The sequence below is a fragment of the Lathamus discolor genome, chromosome 3 (genome assembly GCF_037157495.1).
Source record: "Lathamus discolor isolate bLatDis1 chromosome 3, bLatDis1.hap1, whole genome shotgun sequence".
In the NCBI taxonomy this organism is placed as follows: domain Eukaryota; kingdom Metazoa; phylum Chordata; class Aves; order Psittaciformes; family Psittacidae; genus Lathamus; species Lathamus discolor.
In genome coordinates this window covers 73,797,164-73,822,748 of record NC_088886.1, presented here as the reverse complement: position 1 = coordinate 73,822,748, position 25,585 = coordinate 73,797,164, and the positions used below count along the sequence as shown (strand labels likewise).

Genomic DNA, 25,585 nt, shown 5'->3' with positions numbered 1-25,585 from the left:
TAGGCTGGGACTGCAGGATGGACAGGATTGTATGTTCACATAAAGCAGGGAAATACATCCCGCAGGAGAGAGCACTAGCTATAAAAACTGGTTCCTTTGGCAAGAATTAACAGAGATTAACTGAGGAAAAGGGACACTTAATCCTTTCTGGCCCTCCTGGTAAGGCTGACCGCAGTGGCAGGGGGTGCACCACAACTTGTTTCCATGCAGGGCAGCAGGGCAGCAGTGCGCAGTGGTTGAACACAGGAGGAGCTGCACCACAAACACTGGAAACCAACACAAGCGTTTAGATGACAAGCGATTTTATTTTGCAAAACAATCACTATACAGCAACAAATACAATTGCAAATTGGAGTGAAAAACATGAACTACCTACCACCAGCCATTCAAGAAATGCCTCTTATGGTAACAGGCTCTAGAATTACCAGAGAAAAACACAGGTTTGTAACAGCAGACTGTATTCCTTGATATCCCAGCATACAGCATGATTATTTGTTGGCTTTTTCTCTTTGCTAAAGTTGAAGTGGCTTTTATGTGCTTGACTTTTCCAAGTGTGAAACTAATTTACCTTCCTGCAGTGGGAATTGCTGGAGTTGCAGAGGGAGTTGCTTTAGCAATCAGTGAACTCAACAGACACCTAGCCTAGAAATCTACCTGCGCTGATTTTCATAGCAAATGTGATCTACTCTTCAAGGCATTTGCCTTTGAAGGGATATTTGTACTTGGTATTTGGTCCAGCATGGAAAAAACTTCTGCTCATGTGTGGTAGTCCACAGAGGCTGCCTTTCGACTCCCTTTGGGTCGTGCATATAGGCAAACTTAGGTCTGTAAGCAGTCACGATGAGGTTACTACTGTACCTTAGCAGCATGTTGAATGGATAGTACCATTTACTGCCGTACAGGGAAAATATACATAGCCCTTGTGGGCATACAATGTCCCTCATCAGTATCAGTTTTTCCTTAACAGTTGCTGGACAGAGCTTTGCTCAACTTTGATTTCTTTCTGCTTGTGGTTACATAGAAACAGAACTCTGCAGATGGGGCAGAAGCATTTTTGTCTCTGCAACTTGATGCATTATTAATCTGGGGCTCTCCCCTATCTATCCAAACAAGATTTCACCATTCCTTTTATCTGGATTATCTCTGCTTTGTTACAGGGTTGGGTCTTAGGCACCCAGCATACCTGCTGGCTCAACATGCCTGTGGAAAAGAAACAGAACGGATGTGGGTTCCAGGAAGCTGGCCCTATCTTCTTTAGTGGGCATTACGTATTTACAAACTGTTGTTTTAAAAACCAGCACTCTTCTGGAGAAGATTAGTATGAGCATTTCAGTGAACATCTAGAGTCATGTAACATAACTTTGGGGTTTTATTTATTTAACAGCACAAAACTCTTTCTTTTCATCTGACTCCACAGTGTTCTAGCATTCTGTCTATGGAAGTATGATTATGATTACAAAGATCTTTGCTCAAATCAAGACAAGAAAGCTCATTTTAATGCACAAAATAAATTACTCTGGACTCATAGGTGGATTAACTAAGCTTCATTTTCTAGAATTTGTCAATTTCAAAGGGTAATCAAAAAACCCTGACTCCCTAGTGAAAGCTGTGCTCACTAGCTAGTGTTCAGCTTCAGAGAAGCTGAGGTTCAGTAGTACTGTAGTTTCTCTCCCACATTGGCCAAAGGCATTAAAAAAACCCTGCTCAAGGTTAATTTATAGTAATTGACAGGATGATCAGAGCAATGTGCTATGCTGTCGGTTTTCCTTTCCATCTTTGTTGTTTTTCCAGGAAAAAGGGGAAGAGGCTTTTAATGTACCTCCCTTGACACTGTTTCCATGGAAATTGTAGTATCACTCTAACCAAAAGTATAACAAATACAAGGCAGAAATCCAGATGCACTTAGCATGGTTCTAAACTCCCTGTCCTTTGTATAAAACAACTGACTTACAAGCAGTATTAGGTACTTTACAGTGTGAAAAAGCTTTTTGCAGAGCTGCAGTGTCATGTGTGGGGCTGTTAGTTCATCTTCAGTAAAATTTTTAGAGATATAACCTTTTTGTTTTGTCTTTGTGCTACTGTGACAGCTTACCCAAAATCCCCCTTTGGTCCACTGAACATTTACTGTCTAGTAACTGTGCATTTACTACCTGAATTTAATGGCGGGGAATCCTGTGCTATTGATTATCTGAATCCTTCTCCACAGACATAAAAATCTCTATGAGTCTTTTCAGATCAAAGCCCAACACACACACACGCACACATACAAATTAAGAAGGAAAAAGAACAGATCAAAAGCTTCCAACACACAATGTTAACCTAATACATGTATTGAGTATAGCTCAACTGACAGTGCAAAGTTTAGCTGAGAGATTTCAAAAGGAAAACATCAAACAATCTGCAAGAATGTAAACTGGTCATTCCATATGTCTACTGTACATATAGTACCAGCAGGCGATCATCTGCTGATGCATAATACTACAATATTACCTTCAGTGTTCTCTTAGTGTCCATAAGATAGTGTCAGAGTTCCCACAGGTAACTCCGTTGGATCGCTTGTTTATGTATCTCTGCCTTCCATCTTTTATGCACACTTTTCCTTATACTTTTTATAGTCAGTATGATCCCACTTTGCTCAGGTTTTAAGATGCCCTATTTACTGATGAACCGCTATGGCAACCCAGTCTAGGGGGCTCATTTTATTTATCCACATACTACAACTTACAGGCATCTCTGTTATGTTTATCACTGTTATCTGAGTGCCTGAGTGCATAAGTCATCACTAAAGGAGTGGAAAAAAACATATTAATACTTTTTTTTCTGTGTTTCAACTTTAGCAAAAGAAAAAAAATAAATAAATCTAACATTCACTGTTACTACAGGAGTTAAAAAAAAAACAAGACCAACCAACTAAAAATAAAAAATAAAATAAGACGAAGAAAGGAAAAAAAACAAAACAACAACCCCAGAACCAAACTATTGTGGATTTGTTTTTTAAATTCAGAATCCAAACTCAGCCATCTTTGGAGACCCTTTTACAAACATCCGGACCCCACAAAATCATACCTTTGTGAAGAAAGGGAGAGAAGGGAAGAGGGAAGGAATCCTTTTTGTAGCATCACAGAAGAGACTTGCATCTGGCACTAAAACAGGGTCACGGCTTTTAGTTGTTACAGAAAGCAACTTCATGCTAAAATTTTCATCTTTTTTTTAAATGTATTCTTACGAATAGGGAAAAAAACCCCTGCTAACATCTAGTTTTACATACCTAAAATTGCAACACCAAAGGGTGCAAGAAACACAGATACTGTGAATAAAGAAGTAGAATATTCAAGTATATGAGGAGGGCGTATCACAAATGGCCACAGAGAAATATATATATATCTATAATACTGTATCAAACAGATGGAAAGGATGTGAAACCAGTGGTGCATACACAAATCTAGCCGCTTAACCAACTTTCTAATCAGACACAAGTCTGTTGGGGTGGAAGTGCTGCTTTCAATAGCTTTATTACAGCACTTCCCCAAGCATGGTTTGAGTGTTTTCAACTACTACTTTTAGTTATTAGTTAAATAATTTATTGGCTTTTCAGCTATACACTGACATAATTAACCAGGCCCCCAAAAAATGTTAATAACTTAATTCAACTTTTGTTCTACTCATTTATACAAAATAACACCCTTTTTTTTTTTTTTTAATTAAACTTGAATTTCTCTATATGCCCTTCCTTCTGCTAAGCAAACTGTTCATTTAAGCTGTCATAACTTACAATGGGCAATTTCTTTTATTTCCCCAGCTATCAACAGAACAGTGAAATGAGCAACTTGGGATATTAACAAGGCTCTTCAGAAAGAGGTGGATGGCCTTCAGGCACATGAAAGGTAAAAATGCATTTTATCATAGTACGGTACTCCATGCAAGACAGAGCAGAGCAACAATAACTGTCCAATGTAACATACTGCAGTTGTATTACCCATATAAAGCCAGTGTCTTCCTGTTATAAATGGAGATCAGGCCAATTTCTGCATCTATTTAATTATATTTTTTTCTGTTTATTTAACTGTATCTTAACTACAAGTCTTGGGATGGGACTTTATTTTAGACATGGTAAAGAATGAATGTAACACCTGCTCTGAGCCCATTCCTGCCAAGAGCTCATGCCTAGATATTATTACTTCATACAATGCGAAACGAGCAGATTCATAAGCCCTGCTTAGCAAGGGCTGCTGTGACATCTTCAGCGAGGGTAGCAAGCTGGGGTGACTCAAGCAGGTTGATGCTTCCAGAGGATGAGACGTTGCTGAGTCTGCGTGGTGAAGCCACGCTGGACCTGCCTGGTGACTGTGTGATGATCTCAGCCCCGTGATCGACTCGGGCTTTAGCGTGCTCTCTGAAGTTTAGCTTCTGGCTGTCAATCTGCTCCAGGAAAGCAAAGAATTTAAAACATTAGATATTCACCAAATTATCTTGTTATAGATCATCATTTGGGTCTCATTTTGTTTACTTTTAAGAACTCTTACAATGACTGAAGCTTCTTCACTCCTTAGAATAACTGAAACTGAAGATTTTTTTCACCTTGTTTAATATATACTAGTTTAATATATTACATTCTCTTACTATTTCTGTCTCTGATGGATGGATGCTTTAATGAGCAGTACCATTGTTCCTATTTCTATGAATTTAATATACATTTTATGGGCATTGTGCTTTGTTTCTGAAATCTGTATTTTCAAATGTCTGTAGGAGTTGATCTTACTTTCAAGACGTTTTCCTTCTGTTTCACAAAGCAGCCCTGATACATACTACAAACTGATTAGATCACACTGTACAACAGTCCCGACCTAGGTTAATCTTTATGGGGAAAGCCAGTGCACAAGCTACAGGATGCTGCACTTTTAAAATTCACTCTCAGCTTAGATGTGGATGTGAGACTTGTCACTCCAAATTCCAAAGGGAACAAACAGCATGTGAGTGCACTTGAAAGAGAACAAACAGATGTTCCTACTCAATTCAGAGGCATCACTGAATTCACAGCTCTGATCGTTTCAGTGGGTGAGGGGCACAGTGGTGGCCTTTTCTGTGATGGCTGTCCCCTTACCTTGACGTTACCACCGCCAGGTACGTGGTGGGCATTTTCCAGTGAACCAACTTTAGCCTGAGCTTTTTCTTTGAAATCCAGTTTCACGCTCTCGATTTTCACACGCCCGCCTCCTGCGCAGGAAAAGGAAATACCGAGTAAGAGGCTGGAATGTTTCAGGAGAAAGTTTGACTTGATGCACACGGATGCTTCACGTTACTTCCCTTTTAGCTGAGATCCAATGGTTTTAGAGAAGCACAGAATACAATGAACAGACCACAGTAAAACATAAAATCTTCAACGCATATTCAAACTGTAAGCATGTGCTGTAGCCCTACTGATTTTCATGGGATTTAAGCACATGCTTAAGTATTTTGCTGACTTCAGTCTGCATTCAGTATCATATCAGACTAACATTATGCCACAACAGCATCTTTCTGCATTACTTTTTTTTTATCTCCTCTCTAAAGCAGGTGGCCCCATACCTTTATGCCTTTATATATCTAGTCAAAGAGAGGTAAGACTATTAGTTTTATTTGCAAAGTGTATTTACTTTCTCTTAGACTATAAAAGAGAATGGTATCATCCATGATTTCTCTTTGACATAACAGGATTAGGTCTTTGCTTTGTCCCACATCCCAGAAATTCCTACAATACCTGGCTTGTGGTGGATATTCTTGAGTGAGCCACACTTGGAAGTCACATGACTCAAGTCAATCTTCTTGGTTACAATTTGCACCTGTCAAAAGCACACATACACAAATTACAGGCATGAAGAGAGTCAAATAAGTTAAAATCCAAGCCCTGCAGAGGAAGAGCCTAAGCCTCTAGAAACCACTGGAAAAAGAGAGATGTTTAGTTGAAAACAGACCATGCCACAAAGGAGGAAACACCTGGATTAATACAGCAAGCTTCCTTCCCACGTAGGGAGTGACAGAGCTGGGTTAAGCTTTACTATCAGCAGAACAAAGAGAAGGACAAAGCAGATCAGCTTGTGAGTTCTTTCTAACATGTTTCTGAGCCTCCTCTTGAGGTGGATGCTGCAAAGCCATGCATGCAGCAGGACCCATCCGTTTGCTTCTCCTCTTGAATGTGCATTGTGGCAACTTTTCTTCCTCTCTACTATCTGTTTCGTACTTTTCTGCATTCATATACAGTATGTATTTCATGTCAGTCCACTATGGAAGGTCATGTGTGACTCCTGCAGCTCTACCTGAGCTGGTTGGTGTTCAGACAGCTAGCTGGCTTGGTGGTGCCTACCCAAGAGCGGCAGCACTGCTACACTCAGTCAGGCAGCAGCACAGGCACCCTCCTTCCCCCTGTTGCTCCCTGCCCTACTGTTGGCTGCATTACCATGACTGTGCTGAGCCCAGCTTGGGAACAGCCACAGAGCCACACTGCTGCCTTGCTACACTCCCAAACACCTTCCAGATGCAGCCCACAATCACAGCGACTGTGGTAGCAGGTGGCAGCCCCTCCAGGCTAGACAGGAGCTCCAGGGTAACTACAGTGCCATTGGTTTGCTCACATCACCAGCAATGAGTTAAGCCAGCACTGGCGGCTGTACTGAATCTGTTTGGATCAGACATGCCCACACCATCAGCTCTTCCATCTCAGAGGAGAGCATTTCCATCAGGAGGGTCATAGCTGCCTTAAGGTCTTCCTTAAGATGTTCCATTGAACTGAGAGGTGTCTGGTCAAACCCTGAGCAACCTCAATTTGTCACACTGGAATAATGCTGTGGCATTAGTACTCAGCATGCTGGCCCATCACATCCTCTAAGCTTTCTTTGTTCTTATGTTTTATTTTTCTTCTTTCTCTCTGATGAATGCACATAACTGAAAGGTTAGCTGAGGAAGGACTGAGGCACTGGAAGATGCCCATCTGTGAGGCTGCAGTCTCACTGTGAGCTGTAGTCTCTGGAAATTACTTTTTTGGGCCACTCCCATGAAAGGCACTGAATCATTTCAGCCCACACTGGACTTTTACCATCAGCACCCTTGGACGTTCAGAGATAACTCTTCTATTCTCATTTCCTTTGCCCATCCAAATTCTGGAAATGTATTGTGCACTGTGCGGAAAGATCAGGAGGCTACCATTGCATACACAGGGCTCACAGGACTACCAGACCGGACTCACACGTGAAACAGTAGCAAGAAGGAAAGTAGTGCTCAGAGGAAGGGAGACAGAAGGGTCTGGCTGTGCGAGGCAGGTCACCACAGTGGAGATTCCTGTTCACAGGGTGTCCATACTACTTACATTTCCTCCCCCTGCAGAATGTTTGATGTTATCTCTGGAACCACAGCGGGATTGAATATCGCTAAAATCGATCTTCTTGTTTAAAATCCTAACCTAAAAGGAATCGGAGGTAACTTACTATATACCATACACACACTCCATCAGGGTGCAGGACAAGGGAGACAGGGTAATTTTACCTCCTGCTGTGACTCCTTCCCACTTGTACTGAAATGTAAGAAAGCAAACCATGCCAATCTCTATGCTTAGTATGCTAATACAGCATATGTAAATACACTATGCTGCTCTCTTTCTACTTTACAAAGTGGTGGTGAAATACAAAGGAGAAAGTTTTTATACTGGGAGATAAGAGAGGTGGCTTTTGCCTGAAAACCTCAATGAACTCCTTGCTTGCCAGGACTGGATAGTCCTTGGACAGCCTGTCCTAGGCTGGTTTGAGTGATGTCTGTATTTCTGCTGGACCAGCCACAAGGAAAAGATGGAAACCCTCCTTCCCACAACTCAGTACTCTATGATTTCATGCAGAAATCCCAGATCCAGCCAGATCACGCATAGGTTGAAATCCTGAGGTATTTTGCCCCTCCTGCCATACAGTCATAACAGCAGCTCATAGATTACAGTGTCCTGTGAAATGGGACCGACAAAATTAATCTGAAGTCAGAGCTCTCTACTGCTCTCTCTCTTTACTGTCATCCACTAAAGGGCAATGCAGAAAACGAGATCTGGAAACCTACAGCTGCAATCACTGCTTTCTGATTTCTGGTGCTTCTCCCCTGTGTTCTCTGTTTCTGGCAGAACAAGTACCCCGCTGTCCCTTGATGGTGCTAGCCTCCTTTACAGACACTAGGAGCCTGCATTTTTTTGTGTCACCTCAGCTGCACCACAGGCATACGACAGTGCCTGGAGGTGAACTCCGCAAAGGGCCGGCCATGCTGTCCTGAGTGTTACCCCCATCTCAAATGTCATCTTGACCCCCATGTCAAAACAGTTCCTCCACCTGGCAGAAGCCGGCTGCCACCAATGACTGTCCTCCCCAGGAATGATATGCTGCTGGCCAGCAGTTATGAGTAGGCAGGGACACCTGGGTGCAGGCTGCACATATAAGTGACACCACTTCCAGACTTCTTCCTGAGCAGGGGCACGGGATCACCAGTATTAAGCTTTTCAGATGTGTGAGAAGGTGTTTCTGGCCAAGGCTGCACCTGTTTTCATTGTACCAGGAGGTTTTAATTACTCAAAGAGTGCCACCCATGCATCTTATTCTTTCTCTGGATTAAATATGAAGTCTTTATTCAAGTGTTAGGTTGGATTTTATTTATCTCTCTGTTATTAATATACAGTATGAATTTACACTCTACGGTACAGAAAGCCACAGAATTTTGGGGGTTGTCTCTTCATTTTGCTAAGTGGCATTTGTAGAGCCTTCGCTGGCATACTGCTTAGCACAGTCCTGTTGGCTGCTATTGTAGGGAAACTTAAAGTGACTGATATTGAGGTAAGAGAAAGGGAAGGATACATGGGGGTACCTTATTGTGACTTTTTTCCACTCCAGAAACACAAAGCAGCTGAAAAGGAGCTAAAGTGGCCAGTCAGAGAAGAACCCTGTGCAGTTGCTGCTGCCTGGCTTCAGGTCCCCAAACTGCTCCATGCTGCCTGATAAATCTGAGACACATCACTCCCTCTATGCCTTGCCTCTCCATACTAGGACAAGACTATTTACCTCCTTACAGGGATACCAGATTTTGCAGCTCCCAGCTCTTGCAGTGGGGACGTCATGTTTTGATGAGTCGAATCCCTCTAGCACTAAGCACTTAAGCCCAGTAAAAAAGAAGAAATCTTCAGAGGGTCACACTTTGCAGCTAATGTGAAGAATTTCTTCACAGCAAGCTGTTTTCATGGGTCCCCCTCATTACATATAACCACTGAATCAGTCAAACTATTAGGATGTTAAGTGTTCTCTGGCTTTAACTAGCAAAGATGTGTGTGGTGGCATTCTTAGCAATAAGGGTGATGACAACACCAGAAAACACAACTGGTAGGTCACCTTCAGATGGGCATATTCAGTAAGCAGATTTCTGTCTTCCTCCCTCCTATTTGCTTAATCCATCCAAGTAAACCAACGTATGCTGAAACATGAAAGCAAATGCCTTTGGAGTTTTATTCTTGTGCTTTCTCTCAATAGCCTATTTGTTTAAAAATGTACCACAGTACTATACAAGACAGGTGTCACATCAGTTAGAGAAACACACGTCTGATGTGGAGACAGATCTGGCTCCCAGGGAGCTTCAGGCTAGACACAACTGGGCAAAACAGAAAGCCTTCCTAGCACTTTCTGATCACATCTCTAAGCAATGGATCAGCAGCACCTCTTTGCAATGGCCACAGGGGTGCATTTGCTCTGAAAATGCTCACGTAGGGGACATGACAAGACCTTAAGTGCTGCCTCAGCTCAGGGGCCTGTAGCTTAAAATGGACCCAAAGCAAGGTGATAAGTTGAGATGGTGCCTTTGATCAAGTGCCTAAAGGCTGATTTTCACCCAGAAGTCTTGACAGTTTATGAGTTTCCTGGCCTATGGACCTGGCTAGCAGATCTGTAAAGGACCAATCACCTCAATTATCCTCTCTGTCTCACTGAGTGAAATGTGCCCCTGTGTGGAAGGGCGAGCAGGAGACCTATGTATCATTTATGTCCTGTTCTGAGGGCTGAAGTGAGCTGAGTGATGTGGATGTGCTGTGCTGGTCCTCTGGCACAGGGAAGAACTGCACTGATCCAAGGTTTTCTCTGATGATCCATTTCTCCCCTTCCCTGCACACATTTAAATCATGACTACCTTCTATAGCTAAAGAATTCCACAACTACTGGAACCTTGTTTCCTGTAGACTACAGCTTTAAATTGCTTAATCCCTCCATCCTATATTCTTCAGCAAGCCCTATTCCCTCTTGCCAACAGTATCTCCCAATTTTTTTCTCAGGTTTGGTAGACAGGGCAAACAGAAACCAGTACACAACCAGCTAGCTTTTTGTTGTCTCTGAGTAAGGAGAAGGGCTGAGTTATCACTGCCTTTACCCCAATGACTGTGTTATGCTGAATCTGTTTTGTACCCAGTCAACAACTACCACCCAACTTGGAGGGACTGCCTGTGTTTCTAACCACTGCTCCCTTGCCAGCACTGGCTGAAACTGGCCAACAGCTTACAAATGACTTGAGGATGGCTGAGATTGCCAGCCAGCCAGCATGACTGCACAAGCTTTGTTTCCTTTGAGAAATCAGACTGTAAACAGGAGAGGGAAAGTACCAGAGAGGGGCAGGAACTATTTAGGTTAAAGAGAAACTTTGGCTTGCAAACAAAGAATATAAAGTGACTGTGAATTATTTGAAGCTGGAATCTAGAGGGAAATTTGTAACTGTCAGAGAAGGCAAGCTCTGGAACTGCCTCTTAAAGGAACAGAGCTATGACAACAAAATTATAAACATTTATGATGGCACTTGATGAAAGGAATTAGATTATGCAGCTCTCTGTGACAGAAGCAGCACAAACACCATTACTCACCAGGGAGGTCTCTGTGCTCCTGAATGTGTAAGTACGTCTTCTGTGGGGGTGGAGGTGTGGTAGGGACATACATATATGCACCTCAATTGTGCTGCACATTAAAAGAAAGATGAAGCCTGCTCATGCTCTCATTCAGGAAAGGGAACATCGTAGTCTGTGGCAGAAACAGGACTACTTTCTATTCATGCTCACTAAACATTCCAACAAGATAATATCCTGACAGGGTCCGTCACAGCTCTTGCACTGACCTACCAGTCTGAAATGGGTACATTCTCTTCTGACCTGATGCTGGTTTGCCCAGGTATGCTGGATCCTGGAAGTCAGGATTTTGATCTGGACCAAGCTGAGGTTCCTCAGCATTTGTCATATCCATGTAAAGTTAAACCACAGTGGAAAAATTAAGCCTTACAGACAATGCTGGGTTTATACCACAAAACCACACTGCCCAAGGAAAAATTAGCTTCTGTCTGAAGCTCTGAAAGTCTGACAGACTTTCCCCCACTCTGTCCTCTGACAACTCCTAAGCAATGATCCAGAACTGAAGCCTAGAGCAGACTGTGCTGATGTGCACATAGCATAGCCTCAGTAACTCACACTACTTCTAGGAGACCCCAGCAGGAATCAGAAACTGTGCTCCAGCACCTTCTGTGCTGTTTGAATGCTATCTATCAAAGTACTGGGAGATGCAGGGCATGGGTAGGAAACCAAATGTATACCAGTGCACATAGTATGGGAAATGGACAGGAAGAATTAGAAATCCATGTGCAGTCGCTGGGCTTTGATCTGGCTGCAATTCCAGAGACATGGTGGCATAGCTGGCGTGACTGGAATGTTGTCATGAATGGCTACATGTGTTTTACGAAAGACAGGCCAGTAAGGCAAGGTGGTGGAGTTGTCCTTTATGTGAGAGAACACCTGGAATGTCTGGAACTTTGTCTCAGGGTGGATGATGAGTGAGTCAAGGAGCAGCCTTACAATCACAGGCTCTGGTTCTCATGGGAGACTTCAATCACCCTGTCACCTACTGGAGGCAGACATCTGCTGGAGGAACAAACAATGTGGGAGATTCCTAGAAAGCACTGATAACTTTCTGATCCAGGTGATGCAGGAACCAGCAAGGAAAGGTGTACTGCTGGACCTTGTACTAACAAACAAGGAAGGACCGGCTGGTGATGTGAAAGTTGGGGCAACCTGGGCTACAGTGACCAGTGACCATGAAATCTTGGAGCTCAGTATCATGCAAGGATGAAGCAGGGCAATAAGATCACAACCCTGGACTTCAGGAGAGCTAACTTTGGACTCTTCGGGGGCCTTCGTGGGAGAATCCCACAGGAATGGGCCCTAAAAGGAAGAAGGGTCCTTGAGAGCTGGTTAATATTCAAGGATCTCTTCCTCCAGGCTCAAGAACAGTGCATACCCACAAGCAAGAAATTGAGCAAAGGGGACAGGATACCTGCAGGGATAACATGGAACTTCTGTGAAAACTCAGAGACAAGCAGGAGACAGGAGGTGGAAGCAGGGACAGGCAGCTTTGGAATATAGGGGCATTGTCAGAGTAGACACAAATGCAACTAGGAGAGCCAAGGCCCATTTGGAATTATATCTGGCTAAGGATATCAAAGACAACAAGAAGGGCTTCTTCAAATACATTAATAATAGGAAAACTAGGGAAAATGTGGGCCCACTACTGAATGGAGCAGGGACTGTGGTGACAGAGGATGCAGAGAAGGCAGAGAAACTGAATGCCTTCTTAGCTTCAGTCTTCAATGCCAGTGCCCGCCCTCAGGAACCCCTGATCCAGGAGAGCAGGGAGAAGGCCTGGAAAAAGAAGTCTTTCCCTTGGTTGAGGAGGATTGGGTTAGAAATCATTTAGACAAACTTGACGTCCACAAGTCCGTGGGCCCTCAAGAGACGCATTTATGTTTTCCCTGCCTTGCAGTTATGGCCTCTGAGAAGCTCTACCACAAACACTGTGCCTAAAGCATTTACAAAAGCTCCACTTGCCGTATGAACATGCTGTCAGGCTGTGATGTTGGGAAAAGCTCCCAGACTCCTAACAACTTATGAGAAAGGGCCAGGTTCCTCCTACTTACCACAGCATCACAGTAATTTGACAGAACTAGACATTATTCAGTGTTTGGTCTCCTGGTTAACACAGGGATTAAGTAAGATAAGAATTGGTCTTGCATAGGAACCAACGTTAAGGTTAAAATCTTATTAGCATCAAGAGGCAGTTCTGCAGTGCTTCCAAATCTACATGTTCCCAAGCACAGATGATACTACAGTTTTCATGTTTCTGGCAGAGGCTACAGGTAGAGGGAGAGGAAAGGGTGTTTATTTGGCCTAGTAAAGTTCTTGAAGAGAAAGACCGTGCCTCAGACTTTCCACATCTACAAAAAGAGTTTGTGATCATGTTCAGCCCTTGCACTCCTGAAATTACTGGCTACACATACTAGGGAAGCTGCCAGCATATAAACTAGTGAGATTCAAAAGAAAAGGCTGTACTGGACATAGCATAAGCAAAATAACATTCCATCCTCACCTTACTTTTCCTAAAGGGTGAACAAGACAGGTTCATTTCTGACATTTCTCTAAGTACAGAGCAGACACTCAGCATATAATATTTCAGCCTGAACAGTTAAATTGTAAAAAAAAAAAAAAAAACCAGTTGAAAATAGATACTTTGTGGAGGATTGGCTTGTTGAAAAAAGGTCAAAGGTCATGCTCCCATCAACGAGCTGAAACAAGACATCTGTGTAGAAGATGGTGCAAACCTCTCATGCCAGATAATGAGGAAATGAAGGACACCGGCAAACAGCAACATACTATGACCAATCACAGCCAAGGCCACTAAGTGATAAGTGCATGAGAAGGAGGATGGTGGGGGGGTGCACGGTGTAGCTGCAAAAATGTAGAAGCTATAAACCAATGATCTTGTAACATGTAAAAGCTATAAGCCAATGATCTCTCTGTAACCAAACTATAAACATGCAAGCAAGGTATATAAGTATCCATCTGCTTAGCAATAGACGAGACTTGTTGGTCATCATCTGATGAGCTCGTCTCCCGGCGATTCCCACAATACTTCCAAAGGGAAGTATCAGTAAAATAAACAGATGTCTTGCAATCAGCCACATACATCTTCAATACTTGCATAGGACAACAATAGCTGATTTACAAGCTGCTTTCTACCTATTTACAAATAACTGTAATAAGGTGAGACCACACTGAACTAGGTACAGTCCCACTAATAAAGGGAGAAAAGGCTTATAGAGAGATGGTGACAGGTTTTGCATAATTGTGCAGGGAAATACAAAGTGAAATGACCACTTGCCATGCCAAAGAGTTTACAGTCAAGAGACACCAGCTGAATTTAACAGACAATTCAAGGAAGTGCAAGATCCACATCAGATGAAGTGTAACGTGTTCTGGAATCACACCCCTTACTAAATCTGGGGAGCTCATCCAAAGAATGGCAAAAGAAATTGAAGGAGATTCACACATGCCGAATAAAAGAGACCCTATAAGCTCCGTTAATTCAGCTAAACCACAGAATCCTTGCTTTAGTCCTCCCTTAAACAAAACAGATTACTAAACTACAGAGTTTGATACTTAAATTTTAGAGGCAACAGTCCCTACATGTGGCAAGAGTACTAATAGCTTTAAATATCAAGTGTTGAGCATCAAGTATCACAGTTTTCCAATCATGTTCCTTATTTTTAAGAAGGGGTGAGTTTTGAATCACTGTGTCTGGATTATCTTTACTGCAGCATAGTGGAGAAAATTCAGTTGCTCACTTCAAGTTCAAAAAATTCTCTTGTGTTTCGCTCTTCATGCAAGCTGGCTTTCCCAAAGCTCAGCAGACATGTCCCTTAGAATCTCTTTTTATTCAAATCCAGATTTCCAAGATAAACCCTAAGCATTTTATCCTTTTCTTTCCTGCCCTTTCTCATCGAGCAAAATAAACTCTTTTTCTCATCTTGCTGTGCAAGACAGAACACTGTTATATGACCAAACAGCTCTGATGCAGATTATGTATTGCCTGAAATTTTTTTCCCAAAAGAAGAACTTTCCCTATTTTATTTCTCAAAATCTAGACTAGTTCTTTCTTAGCTGAAAATACCTCCTCTGCGGAACCTGCTGCTGGCATGACTCAGACTTGCACAGAATTTATGTCCTGGGAATTTCAATCTACTCTAGAAAAAGAAATAAATTACAGCTTCTCCCCTCACTATTACCAAGAGACCAGTAGCATATGGTTCCTCATGGCCAGAATTTGTCTCCTCTGTCATTAGCTACCTAAAAGTTGGAACTGGTCACTTAAGCTGCCACTGTAGACACTGGAAAGATCCTCCAGAAAGTGATACCTTCAGCTCTAACTAGACAGACTGAATATACCAGATCTGACTGGCAGAAATCAGTGCACTGCTGCTAACAGCCTTCGAAAGAAGGAGAAACATCAGGTTATGGCTACTGTAGTCAGTGGAGGTTTTGTTAGTGCCTAGAGACCTATCAGACAGCTGGTGACTGTCGTGGTTCAACCATAACGGGCAACCAAGTACCATGCTGCTGCCAGTGCACTGCCCCCCTACCCCGGTGGGATGGGGGAGAGAACTGAAAGAAAGGTAAAAAACCTCACGGGTGTTAATAATAATAATAAATTATTATTAATAATATTAATAAAATAATAATAATAATTATACTAGGACATAAAGAGAGAGCAAAAGAGGAATAAAATGAAGAAAAAACCCCATAGAAGCGATGCTCACCACCCCCTGACCGATACCCAGCCTGACTTGAGCAGTGTTCAGTCCCCTCCATCTAACTCCCTTCAGTTTCTATATTGGGCATGATGCGCTGTGGTACAGAATACCCCTTTGGCTAGTATCATAAACATAGAATCATAGAATCATAGAATAGTTACGGTTGGAAAGGACCTCAAGATCATCAAGTTCCAACCCCCCTGCCATAGGCAGGGACACCTCACACTAAACCATCTCACCCAAGGCTTCATCCAACCTGGCCTTGAACACTGCCAGGGACTCACAACCCCCCTGGGCAACCGATTCCAGTGCCTCACCACCCTAACAGGAAAGAATTTCCTCCTTAAATCCAATCTAAACTTCCCCTGTTTAAGTTTGAACCCATTACCCCTTGTCCTGTCACTACAGTCCCTGATGAAGAGTCCCTCCCCAGCATCCCTATAGGCCCCCTTCAGATACTGGAAGGCTGCTATGAGGTCTCCACGCAGCCTTCTCTTCTCCAGGCTGAACAGCCTCAACTTCCTCAGCCTATCTTCATACGGGAGGTGCTCCAGTCCCCTGATCATCCTCATGGCCCTCCTCTGGACTTGTTCCAACAGTTCCATGCCCTTTTTATGTTGAGGACACCAGAACTGCACACAATACTCCAGGTGAGGTCTCACAAGAGCAGAGTAGAGGGGCAGGATCACCTCCTTCGACCTGCTGGTCACACTGCTTTTGATGCAGCCCAGGATACGGTTGGCTTTCTGGGCTGCGAGCGCACACTGAAGCCGGCCCATGTTCATTTTCTCATTGACCAGCACCCCCAAGTCCTTCTCTGCAGGGCTGCTCTGAATCTCTTCTCTGCCCAGCCTGTAGCTGTGCCTGGGATTGCTCCGACCCAGGTGTAAGACCTTGCACTTGTCATGGTTGAACTTCATAAGGTTGGCATCAGCCCACCTTACAAGCATGTCAAGGTCCCTCTGGATGGAATGTCAGACTGGGACAGGAATTTCCAATTCCCTGCTCATTTCTATCAACCAAATACCTTTCCTCAAAGAAACTTTCTAAAACTTGCTAAAGCTTGGCACTGATTGCTTCATTTTTCTAAAATATGAGTCAGGAAGATCTTCCTTTTTATCCAGAATAATTCAGGGCTTAACTGTACAGACTGTTCTTGGGCAAGCTTTCCATTAAATGAGTGCAGTCTGAACACGGGAGCTGCAAGATGTTATTTCTGTGCAATCTGTAATGATCAGCCAAAATTCCGAATTTCAAAACCTTAAAAATTATGGGTTTGAGCTGTGAGAGTTTTGAAGGTGTGCCTGAAACTCCCCATGGCTCTTTGCATTCCATCTTCAATTAACAAGGGATGAATCCATTTCTAATTTTCAGTCCAGAACAAATCCCTTCAAATGTCTTGCAAATCCACAAATCCGGGAATCTATAAAGAAAACCAAACCAGACTGACACAGATGAATTTATCTCACAGTTGTGAACTGGTGACTTGGTAAATGCACAAACTGGTTCCAGCGAACGCAGCTATCAGTGTGGAAACAACTGCCTCCCAGCCTCTCATTAGCTAAGTACTTTCACTGCTGCCGTGTCACACTGTCAATCCACATTTCCCTGTGCAGCTGCCTCCTGTGGCTCTGGTTGGGGAAGCATCAAACCTTTTAAGTTCATTTATGTTCTTCACTGTCCTGAGCAGGCACATTCTCTTAACTTGGGCCAAAGTGACAGGACAAGGGGGAAAGGCTTTAACCAGCCAGAGAGGAGACTGAGATGAACTCTTAGGCAGAAGTTCTTCCCTGTGAGGGTGCTGAGGCGCTGGCACAGGGTGCCCAGAGAAGCTGTGGCTGCCCCATCCCTGGCAGTGTTCAAGGCCAGGTTGGAAGGGGCTTGAAGCACCCTGCGCTGCTGGAAGGTGTCCCTGCCCATGGCAGGGGTTTGGAACTGGACAAGCTTTAAGGTCTCTTGCAACTCAAACCAGTCTAGGATTCTATGATTCTATGAAAGTGCTTTTAGATCACAATGTATTGGAGAAACAGTGCATGATGTGCCAGAAGGAGGTGAGAGACAGAATGGGACCCAGCAACAGCTCAGTCTGCACTTTAATTAGGTCTATATTCTTCACTACCTTTTAGGACGCTTTCTGTCAACCAGTGCACCAACAGCATATAATCTAGATCTTCAGATTAATTTTTGGGCAGTCATCAGTGATCATAACATGGTGCAAAGACACATGAAACAGAGGACAAAGAGTTACAAGATGCCATCCCAAGGGGAACTTACTGAATGCCCTTTTGACCTGTAGTTCTCCCAGGAGGTGCTCAGCTCTGGTGTGCCACCGGATCTGTCTGTCTCTGTCTCTGCATCCTGGCAGCCTATAGCTGAGGCAGGGAACAATTCAGGAGCCTACTGCTCTCTGCAGGTGGGGTTGTAAATTGTGATGATGGAGGGGGGTGAGGTGTGTTGTCATCTCTCCTGCCAACCAAACTGATTTTGAAGCTAACAAAAAGATGGCAGATATTCACACAAACCTCCTCCTCTGTGTAGCTCTGAGATGTCTTATACTTCCCTGTGCTGGTCTATTTTATCATCTAACGCAGATGCCTATTCTCCTTGCCAGCATTCTTGTGGTTTCTGGACAGGTTCTGCTGAATAGCGTTGTCATCAATTTATTCGGACGTTCTGAGCCATGAGTAACTGCACTTTGTTTTCTACTGTTTAGTGAAGATGGTGAAGTTCTTCCTTCATCTTCCTAAAAACCTTTAAGGAATACTTTGCTCAGGGATTGAGTTTTTCTACATGTCATCTTACTTCTTACAAGATGCCTGGCTCTTACTGTAGCGATATTGAAACCTTGTGTGTGGCATTCTAGTCTATACAGCTCCATTCACTTTGATGAAGCTCTGCTGACTCACATCCACTTAAGTTCTTGCCCATGGCTCAGGGTTTAGGTATACATTTTAAGATTAAATTAAAACAAATCTACGTTGGCTTTACCCTTGGTTGCTGGCCTGTGCTGCTTTATGAATAGTCTGCATGGTCAGTAATGGCAAGACTCAATCAGTGCACTTCTGCACTCTGATATGGTACAAACTCCATTTATAGACAGAATTTCAAGATCAAAAATCTGAAAAGAAAAACCCCAGTCTTGGCATCTGAAACAGATTTCCAACCCCTTCCCCTAGTTCCTCCATGCTTCCCTTGGGCTGTCTGAGAAATAACAGATGCAAATGGGTTACATTTGAAAGCACAGCATTTCCTCCACAGCTGATGCAGTGTGAAAATCCATCTGAAGCCCAGAAGACATACCCATGAGCGAGTCGCCTCTGAGCTTTGCCAAGAATGATACATTTCACCATACTCCACTATAAAGAGAAAACCAGACAACCACCTACTGGCTGCAACACAGAGCTGAGAAGCCCTTATTTCTCCAGCCTGCAGAGTACCAATTAAACACATCTCAAGCCATCTATTCTTAGTAGGACCTTAATGAAGTGCAAAGTTAACTTGCTTCTGCCCCTAGAAGCATGCTCCTTTTTTTTTAATCCTTCCTATCAGGTTAAGCTATTTCTCTTCTTTGTGTCTGAGGCTGCAAGCCAGAGCTGAAGTGAAATCAGTCTGCTGTCTGATGAGCTTTTGATGAAATTCAAGGCTCAAGCACTGTATTTCTTGATTTATTTAGCATTCAAACATCCCCTGCTTCTTCAGTTCTGCACCTCAGCCTCTGGCAGTTTCAGAGTGGGGATGCTTTCTCTAGGACAGCTGTAAGCTAAAAGAAGACCTTCTGCTAGGTTCAGATATGCCTCTTGTATCAAATGACACTTTTGGGCTGCATATCTGTATTCTTTTAGTGATTTGCATGTCATGTGTATGTACTTAACTTGCCCAGATATATGCTGGCTTTTTGTCTGCTTATTTTTCCTATGGTTATTGCTATCAGCACTTCCAGCTCAGGTTATAAAACTCCAGCAGCTTTCGGTTTGTTTCCTGTATCATCACTAAAAGCAGATAGCAGATAACAGCTCATTTCAGACGGCACAGTATTTGCCACCAGACTTTAAAGAAGTGAGCGGACACAAGGAAATGAAATTAGCTTTCATGTGTTCCTATCACAGACCCTATGAAATTAAACTGGACAAGAATTAATCCTAAAACCTCTTGTCTAGACTAAGCAACTATGGCATAAATGAGACAAAAAGGAAAACTTCAGTGAGTCTCTCTCTGCTCAACCCAGAGCTCAGTGGCCACATATCACTGGGAATTAAAAAATGCTTTAGCTTCAGTGACATTATGCCCACCCAGCAGATTTCCCCTGTGATCCCTGGAAGAGTGAAATGCTAAGTGCTGTGCCATCCTTCACTACCCTGCAAAGACTGCAACTCTATGAAGTGTAGCTGTCTAGGCATGCCGTTCACAAAGAAATACAATTGCTGTGCTCCCCGGCAGGCCTTGTATGGCTGTTAACAGTCCACAGAGAGTACCAAAGAGGAGGAGGGCTGGCTAACATGGTGCTGGTTTTGAGCCGGAGGTCCAGCAGCTGGGCTTGTTATGAGGCATGCTAATCCAGATGCACAGGCTGAATTTGTGTTCCGAGCCTCCTGCAGCCCCTGCGCACTGCTACCATCTGCCATGCAATATGTCAAATGGGTGTTGAACTCCCCCACAAAATAATTACACAGATACTTGTCAAAAGAAAGGCAGAAGAACCTTTGCTGAGGCATTATCTTGACTTTATCTGAGTAACTGGCTACTGTCCAAAGCCTGGAAAGCAATAAATGCGTTAATTTACCATGAAAACAGGATCAGCTTCTAAGAGATACCTTATTGTTTACAACATGAGCCTAGTTTTTTTTCCCTGCAACACCTGCAGGAGGTTGCAATGTTAAGATTTGATCCAATCTAATATTTTTTTCTGAGACACAATTAAGCAAACCTCACTGCTATGTATATTCCACTATGAATTCGAAATCTCACATATATATAGAAGTATCTAATGTGCAAGCACTGTGCAACCCAGCTTTCTGGAATGTGTGCCCCAGAACGTGAGCAGCAGGGAGGGGATTATCCCCCTCTGCTATGCTCTGGGGAGACCCCCCCTACAGTCCTGATCCAGCTCTGGGGCAACAGCACAAGAGGGATGTGGAGCTGTTGGAGCAAGGCCAGAGGAGGCCATGGAGATGCTGTGAGGGCTGCAGCAGCACTGCTATGGAGCCAGGCTGAGAGAGCTGGGCTGGTTCAGCCTGGAGAAGAGAAGGCCCCTTAAGGGGAGGCCTTACAACAGCCTCAGTGCCTAAAGGGGCTATAGGAAAGCTGGAGGGGGGCTTTGGAAAAGGCCCTGTAGGAACAAGGCAAGGGGAATGGCTTTAATCTGCCAGAGGGAAGACTGAGATGAGATCTTAGGCAGAAGTTCTTCCCTGTGAGGGTGCTGAAGTGCTGGCACAGGGTGCCCAGAGAAGCTGTGGCTGCCCCATCCCTGGCAGTGTTCAAGGCCAGGTTGGAACGGGCCTTGGAGAAACCTGCTCTAGTGGAAGGTGTCCCTGCCTATGGCAGGGGGTTGGAACTGGATGAGCTTTAAGGTCTCTTCCAAGCCAAACCATTCTCTGATTTTATGACTTTGCTTAACACATGTTAAGTCTTCAGCCAAAAGTGATACTCATGACAATGCACTTCACTGCATAACTCTGCAAGGTATGGAACTATGTCTTTTTAATTGCATCGTGTCCCTGAATTCTTGTTCTTTCAGACAGTGGGAACAGAAAATCATGATCTGCCTTATTACACATTCATCTTTCCTTTTATTACATTCATTCTCCAGTTTATACAATTTAAGCCCTGTTCCTCCTTATTCAAACCCTGCAGCAAAAAAAACAGTGAAGTCTAATATCTGTCCCCTCCCATCATCTTTAACTTGGGGTGGATTTGCCAGGTTGGAGGCTATAACCCCCATTAACATCACCCAACACAATGCACATGCAATGTGGAATGACCCAAGAAAAGGTCATGGTAGTGTGAAATCCTACTAACATCTATCTAGGCTGAATGTGAACTTGCTTGAATTAAAAAAAAAAAAACTCTTCCATTTGTTGGTACTGATAAAGACTAGATAAGCAGCAACTGATGAGACTCAGGCTGAAAGTTACCTATGGCATGGAGTGCAAACTCTGAAGTTTTCCAACTGCTCTCAGCGAGGCACCGTTAGTTTTCAGGGGACAAAATACGTTCTCAAGATTGTCCTGGCCCCTGCCTTTTATCATCACTGAAACAACCCATGCAGATGGACAACAGAAGCAGCATTTGCAAGGCAACTCAAATGGCTCCCATCCCACACCCATCCCAACATGAAAAGTGGAATCCTTACCTGACCCCCTTTAGGCTGGTATTTGATATTATCTGTTGATCCAATTTTGGACCTGACGTTCTTGAGGTCAGGTAGAGGCTGATTAATAACCCGTAGCTGCTTTGGAGTGGCTGGAGATTTAGGAGGAGTGCGAATTATGGCAACCTTTTTTTCAGTAGGTACCAGTATGGCAGATTTGGGGGTGCCAGGAGTGTGTGGGGTCCTGGAGTAGCTGGGTGTCCCTGGAGTGCCTGGGGTACGGGAGGCATAGCTTGGTGGTGTCCCTGGAGTGATGGCAGTGGAGCCCGGAGTAGTGGGAGTCGAAGTTCCACTTTTTCCTGTTCTGCTACGAATTGGCTCTGATCCTACATGCAGGACAAAAACTAACATTAGACCCACAGAAATACAGCTCTTCTTCCCTCTGCTCCTCCCAGTGCTGCATCCCTGTGTGCCAGGAGAGATACAGTTCTAAGATGGCAGTGCTAGTTACAGAATGGCACACTGGATGTCTATCTCTGTGTCTTACTTTGCTCATCAACCTGTCGGGAGTTACCTTGTCATGTATGGTTGAGCTGGTAAACTCCCCATATGGTGACTGAGTTCCCTGTCCTGTAACACAGCCATGCTTCCCACAAAGCTCGCTAAATGAGGCACAGTACCACACTGATTTCCATTTTGGGTAAAGGATGAGAAGTACCCTTGGAATCTAACCTGACACTGAGGGACTCAATCTGACAACCTGACTAGCCAGTAAGAATGCTGTCACCAACTTCAATGGATTTGAGCATTAAACTAGAGAGTGGGAAAAATTCTGATCGTAATACTGAAACTAAAGGCTCTGAGTGCCTGGCAGCTGCTAGTCACATACCATCGCTGGTTACCCAGTGTCTGCAGCTGAACCCTGGGTCAGCATTCAACTAATGAACAAGTCATGGCTCTGTTGTGTGGATAGGCAGACGTTCCTCACATTCAATAGCTATTTTTCACTAGTGCAGTGAAAGAAAGCAATTACAGAAGTCAACCTAGATGAAAAGTCACATTCTAGTTACATCTGCATGCGAGTTAGAATTAAATAAATATTGTAATGTTTTATAGCAGCTCCACTCAGTGCTTGTGGCGTTGCCAGTCGTTCTCACTGAGCACAAGAACAGTTTAGTAGTGGCACTGTGTTTTCTGCAGCCAGCTCTGCTAGTAACTCTCAAACACAAATAAACAAGCTGAGGTACCTCCATATGCTGCTTTAAGTAAAGTTCCGCTGAGAATACTCAGGGAGAGAAAGACCAAACCAACCTCAAAGCCTGGAAACCCCAATGCTGGATGGGTGCATGTACATTTTCACCTTTGAAATGTTCAGGAGTTATAAATCCAATGGGCCTCTCTAGAGCATCCAGTGGGGCTAATAAAAAACTTATCTGAAGTATTGTCAATCATTCTGTTTAAGTAACAGTGAGGGACCAAACGCAAGGCACTGCTGCCCCTGGGGTCCAGGAGAAACTTTGCTTTACATGATTCATTAGATAGATAGAGCATACTCCTCTCACCTCCAGTTTCCCTGAAAGATTTCTTTATTTCCAAACCAACGCTAAACCGGAACCTTCTCACCATACCAACTGAGACAGAAAGGGAATATTATTTTGTTCCCCAACTCCCTGCAGCTTTGGTTTGTTTATTTTTTCATTCCTCAGCCCTTCACCACATTGGTAAATGCTCAATGGCCTCTCACTCCTCATCAGCAGAATGGGCTGCTGTGCCAGCTGGGGGTCACTCTGCTTACAAAGGGTCTCTGTTTTACCCTTGGAGAATCACGCAAGAATTTCAAAGCACTTTTTCTGTAGAATTTAATCATCTATTTCCCTGTAGCTCTCTTAAAAAAGATTGGTTTCTAAAGAGAGAAACCAGAAGAATTCCTATGGGAAGGCAAGGAGCTACATCCAGGTTCTGAGGCCTGTGTTGAATGCACATCTAACTAAAAGTCCTGGGGTATTTGATAAAATTCTCTTTGTTCTGTGATTTCTTCTGGGTTTTGATTCGATAAGATTAGTCCTCCTAAAAGGACCTTGTTGGCTTACTATCCTAACCTCCTCCTATGAGTCACTCCACTAGCCAACATCTCAATTCCCAGCAGAGAGTTTACCCTAGTATTACGGCACAGGGAGATCATTACTGTGAAACAGCAAATTAAAGACCATAACTACCAGGTTCCCTTTCCCAAGATCCATCAGAATATTTTATGTTGCTTACTTCAAGTTTGTCTCATTTTTTCACTTGTAATTTACTTTGTAAATGCCTTGTGTTAAGTATCTTGCTGTCATGGTTTAAGCCACTTGCCCAGCTCTGATCTCCCTGCAAAGGCACTTTCAGGTATCCGCGATGAGTCTGAACAGCAGTCCTAGGTCTGGGCATTGCAGAGGACAGAAAGGGTGCATCCTGTCTCTGTTTTCAAGCCCATGCTGCTCAGCACCTGGTACCTGGACAAAATCAGTCTGTGGGGCTTGATTTCCAAGAGCATATCCCAGACCTGCCCCTCTGTGTAACAGGCAAGAACACATGACGCTATGGCAATATGACACATCTAACAAGGATGGGAGACACCAACAGCAGTAGGAGAGGGTTAATATGCAAAAAACATACGGGTGGTCCGTCGTACTGAAGAGAGAGAAGCTGTGAGGGAGAGAGAATTCTCCTCTCTATCTCGGTCTCCTGATACACCTCTTCGAGCAGGAAGGATAGAGGAAGGTCTTGGTAGAGAGGAACGCTTTTCAGGACTCTTGCTTACTCCATCCTAGTAGTAGCAACATAGAAGAGGAAGGTTTAGTTTTCAAAACTCAAAGATCAATAGGCTGTGATTTCTCTTAACCTATATAGAAGGGGAAACCTCATCCTACGGGCCCAACTTACCACTCACACAGGAACCTGTGGGGATCCAGCTAGCTCCCATGCTCTGCATAGCTCCCTAGTGCTTGTTTACTGCATCAAAACACCAGTAATCTGATCTGCTTAACACAGATACTCAGATCTAAATTAATGGATTCCACATTTGTTTCTTAGTAAGAAACAAGGGGTTATTTTACTGCAAGTTGAAGAATTTACTCTCTGGAGCTCAGGTGTGGAATTCTTACATGAATTTACCTGCAAAGTAACTGCAGTACTGGTGCCCAGAATATACCCTACAGTACACTATTAGGTGAGGTGTGATTTTTTGCATTCTTCAACTGTACCTTGCACTTTTCTTTTGGAGAACAAATTTTAGCTACAGCTTATTTTTTCAATTCAGGATTATTAATCCTGGTGTCTTATTTCCTTACGTACTTCTTTTTACTATGGTTAGAGCAATGGACATGTATGTTAGAATATTTTTGAATCTATGGGACACACGGCCAAAGACAGTCTTGCATAAGCAGACAGACAAATATGATGATGGTCCCAAACAGTAAAAGACACACCAAGCATAGTGTTAGCACAGAAAAATGGAAATGAAGAGTGAAAACAGTTTTTCAGTGGGGATAGTCATCAACTCAGCATCAAGCAGATGTGAAACACAAGTGAAATGTAAACACGGAGAAGCTAGGATGGACTGCCAAACATCTCTTTCAATTGCAACTTCTT

At 43.5% G+C, this 25,585-nt stretch overlaps 1 protein-coding gene across 9 annotated transcripts in view; it reads right to left on the bottom strand.

Annotated features, from left to right (window-relative positions):
• Nucleotides 1–285: 285 nt before the first annotated feature.
• MAP2 (microtubule associated protein 2) overlaps nucleotides 286–25,585 on the bottom strand; it is a 227,169-nt gene continuing 201,869 nt past the window's right edge. For all 9 annotated transcript variants that reach the window (XM_065669792.1, XM_065669793.1, XM_065669794.1 and 6 more), the window contains 6 exons: nucleotides 24,611–24,761; nucleotides 22,001–22,344; nucleotides 7,340–7,432; nucleotides 5,738–5,819; nucleotides 5,102–5,214; nucleotides 286–4,419 (listed from right to left, as the gene is read on the bottom strand). In XM_065669792.1, coding sequence (XP_065525864.1) covers nucleotides 4,204–4,419; nucleotides 5,102–5,214; nucleotides 5,738–5,819; nucleotides 7,340–7,432; nucleotides 22,001–22,344; nucleotides 24,611–24,761 — 999 coding nt within the window. In that variant the 3' untranslated portion in view covers nucleotides 286–4,203. The remainder of the gene's footprint in view (nucleotides 4,420–5,101; nucleotides 5,215–5,737; nucleotides 5,820–7,339; nucleotides 7,433–22,000; nucleotides 22,345–24,610; nucleotides 24,762–25,585) is intronic.